At 51.6% G+C, this 12983-nt stretch overlaps 4 protein-coding genes across 4 annotated transcripts; 3 read left to right on the top strand and 1 right to left on the bottom strand.

Moving 5' to 3' along the window:
- Positions 1-1051: 1051 nt before the first annotated feature.
- On the top strand, positions 1052-1625 carry PpBr36_05248 (uncharacterized protein; the record flags this gene model as incomplete). Its single annotated transcript, XM_029892405.1, has 2 exons — positions 1052-1242; positions 1337-1625. 2 exons carry the CDS (start codon positions 1052-1054, stop codon positions 1623-1625), a joined length of 480 nt encoding a protein of 159 aa, XP_029749817.1.
- Positions 1626-2416: 791 nt separating this feature from the next.
- PpBr36_05247 (uncharacterized protein) lies at positions 2417-3457 on the bottom strand (the record flags this gene model as incomplete). The annotated part of the gene is made up of 2 exons (XM_029892404.1): positions 2417-3069; positions 3178-3457. The coding sequence occupies 2 exons, from the start codon at positions 3455-3457 to the stop codon at positions 2417-2419; spliced, it is 933 nt and encodes a 310-aa protein (XP_029749822.1).
- A 622-nt stretch (positions 3458-4079) lies between these two features.
- On the top strand, positions 4080-10810 carry PpBr36_05246 (uncharacterized protein; the record flags this gene model as incomplete). Its single annotated transcript, XM_029892403.1, has 2 exons — positions 4080-10438; positions 10543-10810. 2 exons carry the CDS (start codon positions 4080-4082, stop codon positions 10808-10810), a joined length of 6627 nt encoding a protein of 2208 aa, XP_029749823.1.
- An 853-nt stretch (positions 10811-11663) lies between these two features.
- Positions 11664-12637, top strand: PpBr36_05245 (uncharacterized protein; the record flags this gene model as incomplete). The annotated part of the gene is made up of 3 exons (XM_029892402.1): positions 11664-11783; positions 11925-12311; positions 12473-12637. 3 exons carry the CDS (start codon positions 11664-11666, stop codon positions 12635-12637), a joined length of 672 nt encoding a protein of 223 aa, XP_029749824.1.
- Positions 12638-12983: the final 346 nt, after the last annotated feature.

Raw genomic sequence — 12983 nt, 5'->3', positions numbered from 1 at the left:
GGTTGAGGGCTGGTGGAACGAAACACGGCGATCCAGAGGTTGGGGTTTTTTAAACGAAATGTCGGCAGGCGTTGGTCGTTTGTGCACTTTTGTTCGGATGGCAGATTGTAGGAACGGATCGTACTCTGGTTGAATGACACTCGGACGATTGAAATGCCTAGGGATAATACATACATGATAGTACCAAGAACATATTTTACACGGAATATCCCTCAGCATTTCATCCCAAGAACAGATAATTGGCATTATGGGGTCAGGGGTGCCGGTGTGTCGGGGGACATGGGATTTTTAAAAGAGTGCAACAGATAACGATGTCTCTTGTTGGAAAGAAACGGGGCGGGTGCGCACGTCGAACGTTCCGGTGCCACATCAGACGACGTTAGGAATCCGACTGGCAGTTCACTTCAACGTTGTTCTCCATCCCGGTGCCGTTTTTCCTTGGGGTACCATGTTACCCTGTAGTAATTATAGTTAAGGTGCACTTAAAGTATTTTTTTATTTATTTGCTCATTGACGTGATGCTATGGTCTTGCAGTGTGGAACAAAACTTGAGATTTCCTCTGTCTTCACTTTCCTCTCACTCTTTCCCATTTGTCGTACTGTACGCGCTACCCTTTTATTTGCCCAACCTCCCCCTCCCTTTTTATCTCACCAGCAGACCGTGTCTTTGGTTTGACAATATTCCGACTTCCGGACAAGTCATTAGTTCTGTGAACATTTTTTTGTCTTCCCTTTTCTTTTTGAATTCCCCCGACCACCCCCCACCAACCGCGCCCTAGCCACTCCTTCTGTGAAGATTCTCTGTGTCAAGCCTTCAAATACATACTCTCTTTTGACCAGTTCCTGTTGCAGAAAGCTACATTCGGTTTCTGCTCATTATCATCAAGCAAGTATAGATCACAGATATCTCAAAGGGTCACAAAGCCAAGTCAAGTCCTTGTTCGAAAATTGGTGGTTTTCTTCCAGAATATAGTAGAGCTGTTCCAAGTCTAGCAGCTACTACTATCCCCAACACCCACCTTGCCACGTCCGACTCGGAAATCAGATCAAAATGCAGTTCAAGATTGTCTTCACCTCCATCCTGCTTGCCATCTCAGGCATGGGCGCCAATGCTCGCCCAATGCCTCACGGCCACAAGAACGTCGGCGTTCCGCAGGAGCACTTTGAGGTCCTCAAGATGCGCGCCTCGAACTCGGTCAACCCCAATGCCGTCACTGATGTCAAGTGCATAGACCCAAATGCGTAAGCTACCTTTGTTCCACATCTCGAATTCTTTTCCCACACCCGAAGTCTTCAACTCTTTATACTCACAATTATATTGACTCTCTCCGCAAAGTCGCATCGTCTTCCACGACCAAAACGTCGCCGAGCTGGGCATCTGCGGAGGCATAGCCGGCACGGTCACCAAGTGCCAAGGCTCGCCGCAGGAGACGACAGGAGAGTCGGGCTCTGCCAAGTTTGAGCTCAAGGCCGCGCAGCCAGGCGCCACCATCAACATCTCAAAGGACCGCTGGGAGCAGTGCGTCCGCGCCGCCCGCGACGCGTGCCCCACTGGAACCATGAGCGGCACGTGCGTCGGGGGCGCCTCATCCGGAGACGTCAACTTTACGCTCAACATCCAATAAGTTTTTGACGTGTTTCACCATCCAGACTTTATCTCTGGGGGCTTTTTTTGGACTGTGCTGTTTGCGACTCTTGTATTTTTATGACGTGGGGGAATACCATCTGCATTTCGGCCTTTCATCACATAGGCGGGCGTGCTTTTTCTTTTGTCGTTTTTTCTTTTTCTTTCTTTTTCTACCTCAATCCCTTGTTGCATACAATTCTTGGAACAGTTGACGTCTGTACGAGTTTCATGGGTTCGTCGACGCAACAGGGGAAACCGAAGGGGAGAACGCCGGGGGCGAATTCGTTCGGATTGGAGCGCCATTGGGAACCGCTTTGCAAGCTGTCAAACCACGTTTAACAACTTTATCTTCTTCTCCTTCTTCAACCAGGACATACGTTGACACAAACATGGGCCACAGAGCCTTGTATATAACACAAATGAAATCTTTTTTTTTTTTTTTCATATATACATCCTGCTTGGTTGCGCAGCGTCTTGGGCTTCGAATCTCGGGTTGTTTGGTGTAGCCTATTGGTGCCCTGGATGGGACCCTCACCGTTAACTCACATACGAGGTTCCGGGCCGCGCGTTGATCATGTATGACAGGCAACGGAGCCGCATATGATAGGTAGTACAGATAGCTAAACTGGCTCAAGAAATTGCGACATGATTGTACGAGAATTGAACATCGGTATTCTGAATTGCTTTACGGGTATCAAGATATTGGTAGTACAGTATAGCACAGTACAAGCGAAATTTGTGGAAGTATGGTTTTACCATAACGAGAAACTCGAGCAACCGAACATCTCGTTACAGCCCGTATCTAGTGACACATTCTTCACGATGCACCTCAAGGCAGTCCAGGGCGCACACGCGTGTGTTGCATTTGATGCACCTGACCCTGCCCCAATATCCGCATACGGAGCAGAACACGCGCATCGGGTACCTTCTACGGGACGACGAGTCGTCCTCCTCGTCGTTGTCAGCCTCTGCGGCGCTCGCGCGCGCCATCAGTTCCGGGTAGGGCATGGGCGGGGCAAGCAGTAGAGGCCGGATGTCATTGTCCGTTGGAACCTTGGGGATGTGACTTCTCAGCAACGGGTCGTCGTCTAGGCGGTGAGGCGCAGGCGTCCTGCCTGTGTAAGGGGGTAGAATGGTCCGATCGCCTTGCAGGGGCGGGGCGTCAGCCATGTCGACGTCCTCAACATCCGGAGCAGCTGGTGGTGGTAGCGGCTGCGGCGGGACGGGCGCTGATTTCTTCTTTTTGTTTGTAGAGCTGCTTGTTCGGCTTGTGGGCGCCGGCGTTGATGCTGCCGGTGTGTGGGGTTGTGAGGGACGCGGTGTGGCGGCCGACGAGGTGGCCTCGGCGGAGCCTTGGAGAGCTTCGTAATCACTGACGTGGTTGGCGAATGTCTTTTGCGACATAAGGATCTTTCGGACGTTGGGCGTGTGCTTGTTGGAAGCTGTCGAGTATAAATCAGAACATGTCAGCTTGGCTTGTGAAAAATACAAGACGTCTTGCCATGACATCTTTGCGAAATCAAATGATCACTCCTAAGCTTTCTACCGACCTCTACTCCCACCAGTGCGTGCCGGTACAGGGATGGAAGTATCCTTGAAGGCATCCCGGTCCAGCTGCTCAACTTCCTTGCGCAGAGCAGCCTCCTGCCGTGCCGACAGGTCTGTGAGGTTCGGTTTGCCCGGGGCGCGGTTGTTGCGGGCTGCGCGCTTGCGGTTTGTGGGCTGCAGCGCGGCGACGGCCGGGTTGATGCCCGTGTCTGGGACGTATGCCCATCCAGGGGCGTTCGTGGTGCGCGTGCTAGCGACCTCGACAACGCCGAAATTGTTCATTGTACTTTTCCCCCCAGATATGAATAGGTTTTGTTGACTGCCGTATGTATATGTTGACTGGAGATCGGGAAGCTCGTTTGTCGATAGTTATGGTTGAATGTAATTACGTGTTGCAGGTTGTCAGGCAACTAAATGATGCTTGGGGGAAATTTTAGGTTGCTTCTCTCCCCAGGAAAGGGACGAGATTTAGACGTCACAGCTGAGGGGCACGTTGGAGATGCTGGCAGGGATCTACCTACTCCCTCGGTTGCACTACTGTACCTAAATAGGTGGGTGGGTTCCTACCTTGTCCTACTTGAGCGGCAGAGGGTCGGGAGATTGATGGTTGTTTGGGTCGGAAGCCTCAATCAGGGCAATTACAAGTTATTCCAGTGGACGTAACATGTAAAGCTTCTTGATCTTGATAAATTCTAAAATTTCGAGATGGAGATGGAGATGGACGTGATTAAGGGTCCTTCTGCTGCAGTCGTTGTGGGCTGTTGACGTTGGCACTGTGTCATGCTTATCGATAAGTGCACATGTACCTTGGGCGCCTTCCAGCTAGGCCTTCTGTTGACGTCGGCCACCCCCGCTCTTACAACTCTTCATCGGTGACTGGATCACCATATCAAAACAGTCAACGATGGAAGGCGAAGAGTTGGAAATGTCGTCTCAAGAGCGGCAGCTCTGCCATTTTCTTGGCTCGCTGCCCTCGATGCACAAGTTCAACTACACCGATCAAGCTGCGCACGAGCTCCTCGAAGCGCTCTTTTGGTCTATGGCTGGCGGCAAAGAAGAGTACATGAGACTCTTTTTCCCTGAGAGAGGGGGCCCCTTGAGACGAGGAGGTACCCTCAAGCTTCGAGAAGCGCAGGGAGCTGTTGAAGGCGCCGAATACACCGAAGCAGCCCGAGGAAACGCGTGCGGTCACATCTTTAAACCCGGCGAGGCTACATATTCTTGTCGAACATGCAGCACCGACGATACCTGCTGCCTCTGCGCCCGATGTTTCGACTCTACAGACCACACTGGCCACATGGTCCGAATCAACATCTCACCAGGCAACAGCGGCTGTTGCGACTGCGGAGATCCCGAGGCATGGAAGACTCCCATGTTCTGCACCATACATTCAATCTTCGAATCGAGCAATCCAGACAAAAATAAGGGCAAAGATGCCAGACTACCCCAGGACCTGGAGGAGAGCATAGCCATGACGATCGGCCGAGTCTTTGACTACCTCTGCGACGTCATATCCTGCTCCCCGGAACAGCTTCGTTCTGAAAAGACCAAAGAGTCCATCTTGCAGGACGAGAGGATGTCAAGGTTGTCATCAGTATATGGCAGCGCTGATAGTGAGCCTGCTGACAAGTTTGCCGTCGTTCTCTGGAACGACGAGAAGCATACGCACGTCGACGTCACTGATCAGGTCGCACGGGCCTGTTCTTTACCAAAGAGCGAAGGAAGAAAGTGTGCCGACGAGACTGATGCTATCGGTCGCAGCGTGATATACACCGACACTGATCTGGACAATCTACTCCGCATCTCTAAGATTATCGAACAAATTAAGATTACCGTCACAATTCGCTCCGCCCGCGACCTGTTCAGGGAGCAGATGTGTGGTACCATCATCGAGTGGCTGGGTGACATCGCAGGTTGCACTGTGGGAAGCGACCATGCCATACTTCGCCGCGTTATTTGCGAGGAAATGCTAAAGCCATGGCATCGAGGAAGCCAGGCAAGCCATGCTGTTGTTGGTGAAGATGGACTTTACGATCACGAGCTGGAGCAACAGAACTATGATGCCCAATGGCATGAGATTCAACAGCGGCTGGTACAGATGAGGATGGCCGCGAGGCTTATGGAGCAAAATGCAAACTTTCTCCCGGTAGATGCAGACGTCGAAGACGACAACGATGATGATGATGACCAAAACAACCGAGACGAGGATATGGAAGGTGATGCTGATACGCCGGGCAATGGAGACATGGAGGACGATGATGTTGATGATGACGATGGCAACCGTGGTGATGTTGACGATGACGACGAGGATGATATCATTATGGTTGATGCGCGAGAGACTACGGACGACAACATGACCGACTGGCCACAGGGTAACATCGACCAGGGCACAGCAGATCAAGCACTGGAGGAAGACGAGGCAGCCATTGCAGGCTTTCCGCCGCCGCCGCCGCCGCCGCCGCCAGCTACAGCACCACAGCCTACCCGTCAGACCAATAATAGAAACAGGGACCGCGATATCACACCATCCGATTCTGACACTGCCGAGCCCCTGATAGCACCAACAGTATACGTTAAAAACAACCTGGAGATACCCAAGACACCGGGCACAAAGCATGATGCCGAGGTAGCACCACCGAAACCGGGCAAGTACTGGTTGACTGTGCCACCAGCGTACCTACAGCGCCACAACCTCTCGGTTGCCGAGGACTTGTTCCAGCGTGTTCGGTTAGACTGGCTGGTTTTGTTTGACCTCCGACTTTGGAAGAAGGTCAGGAATGACCTGCGCTCGCTTTACATTTCGACGGTGGTCACTATCCCTGAATTCAAGCGGGTACTTGGGCTTCGCTTCACCGGCCTGTATACAATGTTGGCACAGCTATATCTGATTGGCGACCGTGAGCCCGACCATTCTATCATCAACATTTCGTTGCAGATGCTTACGACGCCGTCTATAACGGCTGAGATTGTTGAGCGTGGCAACTTCCTCACGACTTTGATGGCTATTCTTTATACGTTTCTCACTATGAGGCAGGTCGGTCATCCATGGGATGTTAATTCCAATGCCGTTCTTGCTTTTGAGACCGGGACCGTGACGAACAGGCGCATGTACCATTTCTTCACGGATCTCAAGTATCTGTTTGGGTCTCAGCACGTCCAGGAACGGCTGCGCACCGAAGAACGATATATTTTGCAGTTCCTTGATCTGGTAAAGCTGCATCAGGGCATCTGTCCTAATACGCGTGCCATTGGAGATCATGTGGAGTACGAGACGGACACATGGATCAATGCATCTCTGATAACGAGGGAAGTCAACAGTCTCTGTAAGCAGTTCTCCGAGTCTTTCCGCAATCTTCCGGACAAGGACTCGATGTACCTCTTCAGAGCGCTCCGGCTGCTTGCAAAGACGGTTATTATCAATTCGATCGGCGCGGAGAGGGCCAGGTTCACTCAAACCGAGATCAAAGATGAGGTCAGATTTAAGACAATAACGGATTTCGAATTTGACGATAATCCTGTGAAATATGAGGTTGTCAGATTCGTCATAGAAGACCAGCCCATCAGCTTCCACCATGCGCTTCACTACACTCTGTCATGGCTCATCGAGTGTGGAAAGTCGATGCCTGCAGCGCAGCTTCGAACACTTCTCAGCTTCGACTCTCACGAACTCAAAGGCAAGCCTCGCTCAATGGGTCGTAAGCTCTGGCCCAGGAGGGACTTGACCTCTGAAGATTACCTCATCGCCCTACTTGACTACCCCCTTCGCGTTTGTGCATGGCTTTCTCAGATGAAGGCAGGTATGTGGGTGAGGAACGGGATGAGTCTCCGCCACCAAGCCGGGACCTACCGCGGCGTCAAAGATCGAGACGTGTCACACCACCGAGATATCTTCCTCCTGCAAACTGCCATGATTATATGCAATCCAAGCAGGGTGTTGGCCTCGATCATCGACCGTTTCGGCATGGAGAAGTGGGTCAAAGGCTTCTTTGAGCAAAAGTCAGCAGCCCAGGATGATGGTCAGCATCTCGACGTCGTAGAAGACATGATCCACCTACTCATTGTCCTGTTGAGTGACCGAACATCGCTCATGCCAACAGAAGTCGAGCCAAATGCGCATCTGTTGACCATCCGCCGCGACATTACACATGTCCTTTGCTTCAAGCCCCTTTCATTTTCGGAGATATGCAACAAGATGCCGACCAAGTACCAAGAAAACGAGAATTTTCACTCTGTGCTCAACGACATCACAAACTACAAGGCGCCCGAAGGTATGTCCGACGTGGGTACTTTCGAGCTGAAGCGTGATCTCGCGGAGGAGATCGATCCTTATATTTCTCACTACAGCAAAAACCAGAGGGAAGAGGCAGAGAATGCTTACAGGAAGATGAAGGCGGCCGTTACGGGGCGTCCAGTGGAAGATATCGTCTACGAGCCAAAGCTGAGGCCCATCCCATCTGGAATATTCGTTGGCCTCGCCGACTTTACCCGTACTGGCATGTTTGCTCAGATTGTCTACTATTCTCTTCTCTATCCGTTAGTTGCAGCAAGGCTCACACCTGATGTCCAGCCAACAAGAGTCGAGACCTATTTGCAAATGGTGCTGCATCTTGTTCTGATTGCCATCTCAGAAGACAACACGACCGAGACCTCGGGCGAGCAGTCTTTCATCGAGATCGCCTTGACGCGAGTTGCAAGAAGTAACTTCATGCCCGATGCCCCATCCGCCAAAACCATCGTGGCCCTTTTGGACCTTCTCGCAACAAAGCCCGAGTTCAAAGCCTGCCATCCGAAGGTAGCTTTGATACTGAAGAGGATGCGCCAGAAGCGTCCAAGGTCATTCGAAACCGCCTATTCACGGTTTGGTTTGGTCATTGACCGCGTCAGTACCGCTTCACCAGCAAATGCCGTGGACCTGGAGGAGGAGCGCGAGAGGAAGAAGCGTGCTGCAAAGGAACGCCAAGCTCGTGTCATGGCCAAGTTTCAGCAGCAGCAAAAGAGCTTTATGGAAAACCAGGCCGGCACAGACTTTGAATATGATGATGAGGATTATGTCATGCCACCACCGGCGGAGGAGCAAAAGAACTTTTGGAAATACCCGTCGGGGACGTGCATACTTTGCCAGGAAGACACGGATGATCGGAAGCTGTACGGGACATTTGGGTTTATAACCGAGAGCAGGATCTTGCGCCAGACCGATCTTCAAGATCCGGACTTTGTTCGCGAGGCAGTGAATACGCCAAAGAACCTGGACCGCTCTGCTGAGCACATTCGACCGTTTGGCGTGGCCCATGAGAATAGAAAACTGGTGGAGAAGGTCAACTCTGCTGGCGAGACCTTTGTTGCCGAGAGGCAGACAGTCGGAAAGGGCTTTCCGGCAAAGAACTGCAGAACGGGACCGGTATCCATTGGTTGTGGTCACATAATGCACTATGCCTGCTTTGAGATTTATGTCAAGTCCATGGTCAACCGCCACAGTCACCAGATTGCGCGTCAGCACCCCGAGAACACAGACAGGCTGGAGTTTGTCTGTCCCTTGTGCAAGGCGTTGGGCAACTGCTTCCTCCCAATCATATGGAAAGGAAAAGAGGAATCTTATCCTGGAGTCCTTGCTCCGGAGAATGAGTTTACGGCTTTCCTCGAAAATGAGATGTGCAATCCGCACTACCGCCGGGATCTGGGTCAAGCGGAGGTCGATCTTATTCCAACTTTACAGGCGTACACCGGCTCGACCCTAGCCAAGCAGATGGCGGAAAGAGTAGCAAACCCGGCGACCGATGTGTGGGAGTACCCCGAAGGGCCGCTGGTACCCAACCCGCGCATGTCTACTTCTTCTCGCTATGGAGCCACGTTTGGCCGTCCAACAGTCGTGGTTGAGACTCCGCGACGACCGAACCCGGTGTCTGAAAGCGGAAACCCCATGAAGGAGTTGGTGGAAGTTTACCGCCGGCTCACTAGCACACTCAAGATCAACCGCATACCCTCGCATCATCCAGCCGACAACTCTGAGAGCAAAGGCGGCGAGCTCAGTCACACTGATACCCTTGCGAGGGCAGTAGGATTCTCCATCTCTGCAGCAGAAATTCAGCAGCGTGGCACGGATGCTGAGTATGGCGTGTCATTCCTGGGCAAGATACCGGAGCAGGTGCTGACGCACCTGCGTGTTTTCGCCGAGACTGTGGACTCGTACATTTCCATTGGTGGACAGAAGGACGGTGGCAACAACCGGATTGCCAGAGAGCTCCGCCGCGACTGTGAGAGGCAACACTGCCAGCTCTTCATCGAGTCGTACGCGAACGCAGAGACGGAGAACTCGCGCTCTCCGATGCAGGACTACAAACCGCTTCTTCGGTTAGACCCGTTTGTATTCCTCTGTGAGACCGTATTTGGCATGATGCGCGTGAGAGGGGCAGAGATCGCCAGCTTGGTCAGGCTGTGCTACCTGGCTGAGATCACCAAGGTGGTCTATCACATGGGCCGCAACATGCCGACGCAGACGTGGTTGCCGCAACTGCTGGCCAAGCACACGCAGGAAGGCGACCCTCTTCGCTGCTTCGCGTCCTTCTGCCTGGGCGTTATGGAGCAGAACATGTTGATCCGCACTAGGACGAGCGGTGGCGCCAGCTCCATTCCTGACGTCTCCATCCTGGACAAATCCGACAGCAGCCTGGGTGAAAATCGTGGATTTGAGCAACCCTTGTTTAACGAGGGAGGTCTTGCGATGCACTACCAATTTGTAAGACGGTATGCTCTCGTTTTCCTCCGCAAATGTGCGGTGTTGCTTTACGTCAGGTTCGGCGTCGACTTGGTGAACCACGTGTCTCCTTCGCCGGAGCTCGAGGAGATTGAGCGGCTCACCGAAGCTCTGAGACTTCCATCGTTTGACGAAATGTGTGCCTCGATATCGCAAGACGACCGAACGTTCCAGGTCATGCGAGGCTGGATTCAGCATGATGTCATATACGGGGACGGAAAGCCCGGCAGGGACGGAATCAACAGTGACAACAGCACCGCCCTGGTCAGCCACCCAGGAATCTTTGAGCTCGTGGGCCTGCCGATGAATTACGACTCGCTGATCGACGAGGTTACAAGGTGCAAGTGTCCAACGACGGGCAGGGAGGTCTCGGATCCGGCCTTGTGCCTCCACTGCGGAGAGGTGTTTTGCTCGCAGTCCATCTGCTGCCTCCAGACTGTCCGGCAGGACCAGCCAGGGCGAAGCAAGAGTGTCAAGTTGAAGATCGGAGGTTGTCAACAGCACAGGATGAAGTATGTTCACCTATTCATTCTCGACCAGGAGTTCCGTTTGACTTTACTTGGCCTTTGGCTCCAAAGTGACATTGCTGACAGAATTTGCTTTACAAAATCACTAGGTGTCAAGGCAACGTTGGGCTTTTCATCAACATCCGCAAGTGCTCCGTCTTCGTGCTGCACGGGATCGTGGGCTCGTGGATGCAGGCGCCTTTCATTGACAAGTACGGCGAGGCAGACATGGGTTTCAGGCACGGGCGGCAACTTTTCCTGCATCAAAAGCGGTACGATACAATGTTGAGGAACCTGTGGCTGTCCCACCTCATCCCGAGCCTGATCGCGAGGAGGCTGGAGAGTGATGTCAACAATGGCGGGTGGGAGACCATTTGAGGATGCGTCTTTGGATTTGCGGGTGGTTGATGGGTAGAATGGTATTGCATTGCTCTTTTTATTACTCAAAGATTGCGCTTTCTCTCTCTCTCTCTCTCTTTTTTTATACATATTTACGCAATGGTGTTATTCGTCCATTATTATGGCTCTTTCTTAGATGTATATAATGATAACCTGGACGATGCTTTATGTATGAAGGGACAATGAAAACCCCCCATGAGAAGAAACTAAGTCGATGTCGATCCTTTGCTCGCATTGCTTAAGAAAATGCATAGGGAGACATGGAGTACACAATTGTTCCACAGCAACTGCCAGGAAAAAAAAGAAAAAGGAAGTTTTATCACCCACATGTGTTTTCTCAATAGGCATGTACAATACCTGGAACTTGTTTGCCTCCCGCAAATACTTGCAACGAACACTTTTCTTGCAATCACCACTAGGTGCTGAGGCATGCCTGATGAGGCTTCTGCAGCTTGTAATGCTAACACCTACATGTCCTACCTATATCTACATTGATTAGGTTATAGCATGGCGTGACGCTCACTGAGAAGCATAATGAACTGCCATGGGCTTCTCGGCCCATGAGAAAGGCTCAGATGAAAAGCGACAAGACCGAAAAGAAGGCGCGTCACCTTGTGCAGTTGTCAATATCACTGCGTAGGGCCCGGCCCACCTTCTCCGTTTGCTTGACTGCTGGAGGTCGTTGGTCATGTTCTTCGTGGGGATGGATACAAATACCTGGCACCCAGCATTTGATTTTGTTTCTCTCTGCCAGTTTAGTTTACCTCTTGCACAGCTCACAAGCACCTTGACGCCGTACTCGTATCAATACAAGCCATAGATTCTCGCTGTCATGGCTCTCGTGAAGAAGCTTCTCGCCTTGGCTTTTCTGGCCATGGCTGCCGTCGAGGCTGATGCCATGCATCCTACCGCCACTGCCGGGTCGACTGTTCACGCTCTTGATGATGCCATGGTAAGAGAAGCAGAAAAAAGGAAAAAAAAAAAAAAAAAAGTCCGGTTTGGAATATCAGAAATGAAACTTGTCCAACTGACATGTTCCACTTTCCAACTCATCTTTTTTTATTTTTTATTTTTTATTTTTTTACACGACCAGACATTCCCACCACCCGGCTTCACGCTGGTCGACACGCAGTGGCAGGTGGAGATCCGGCCGGGCGAAAAGGTGCAGCTGAACGGCACCGTCGAGGCCGTCTACGCGCAGATGCTGCAGCTCAACCCAGATTTCGAGAGGGACATGGCCGAGAAGACGGCCGCGAGGCGCGCCAGGGAGCAACGGCAGCCGCAGCACTACCAGACCACCAAGACGCTGAGCAGGCTTGAACACAACGAGTGCAACGGCGACTACCGACCGGCGTCGGCCGAGTCGATCGGCAGAGGCATTGAGTACCTCGGGAAGATCAACGGCGAGCCCATCATTGACGGCGGCACCTGTGGCCGTGTCAGCTGCAGCGAAGGTGGGGGTATTGGATGGTGTAGCTACGTGAGATTTTGTTTCCCGTCCCAATATTTCCCTCATGAACTTGTACAAAGCCTGTATCAATCACCCTTCTTATTGTTATTTTTTTTTTTTCGCCAGACTGACATGCGCATTATTTCTTATGTCTTTTTTTTTTTTTTTTTTTTTTTACCTTGCTACTACAGAGGAGTGATCGCTACACGGTCAACTCATTCGGGTGGATCGGCAACGCTGCCGAGATCGTCGTCCAGGACTGCTCGTTCCCGGACATGTACGGCAAGGACTGGGTTTCCGGGCGGCGTTATCATGACGCCCACGTCGCCGTCTGGGTCGGCTCCCAGCAGTGTTGACAGTTTTTTTTTTTTTTCAACACTGCTGGGGAGACGACAGTTTTTTGACGAATTTGGTTTGTTATGGGCTTCTAGTTTCTGCAGGGTTTGGAGTATGTTTACACCCCAAGGGTGGTCATGGTATTCTACAGTGTCTGAGTTTGTTTTGTCACTAGACAGATATCGCCCGGTCTTGTCTGCGCCCGCTCCAGTCTAGAGTTAGTTTGTAGATTAATGTCTGTGGGTCGTAGCACTTGACAGACAAACTAGGTAGATGAATAAATAAGTAAATAAATAAACAAAGAAAACTTTTTATAGGCTGAGCGAGAGTCATTCGTGACTTTTTTTTTTTTTTTTTTTTTTTTTT

This window comes from Pyricularia pennisetigena, chromosome 6 (assembly GCF_004337985.1).
Source record: "Pyricularia pennisetigena strain Br36 chromosome 6, whole genome shotgun sequence".
NCBI classification, from domain to species: domain Eukaryota; kingdom Fungi; phylum Ascomycota; class Sordariomycetes; order Magnaporthales; family Pyriculariaceae; genus Pyricularia; species Pyricularia pennisetigena.
The sequence above is the reverse complement of the archived record's forward strand: the minus strand, read 5'-3'. Positions and strand labels throughout refer to the sequence as shown.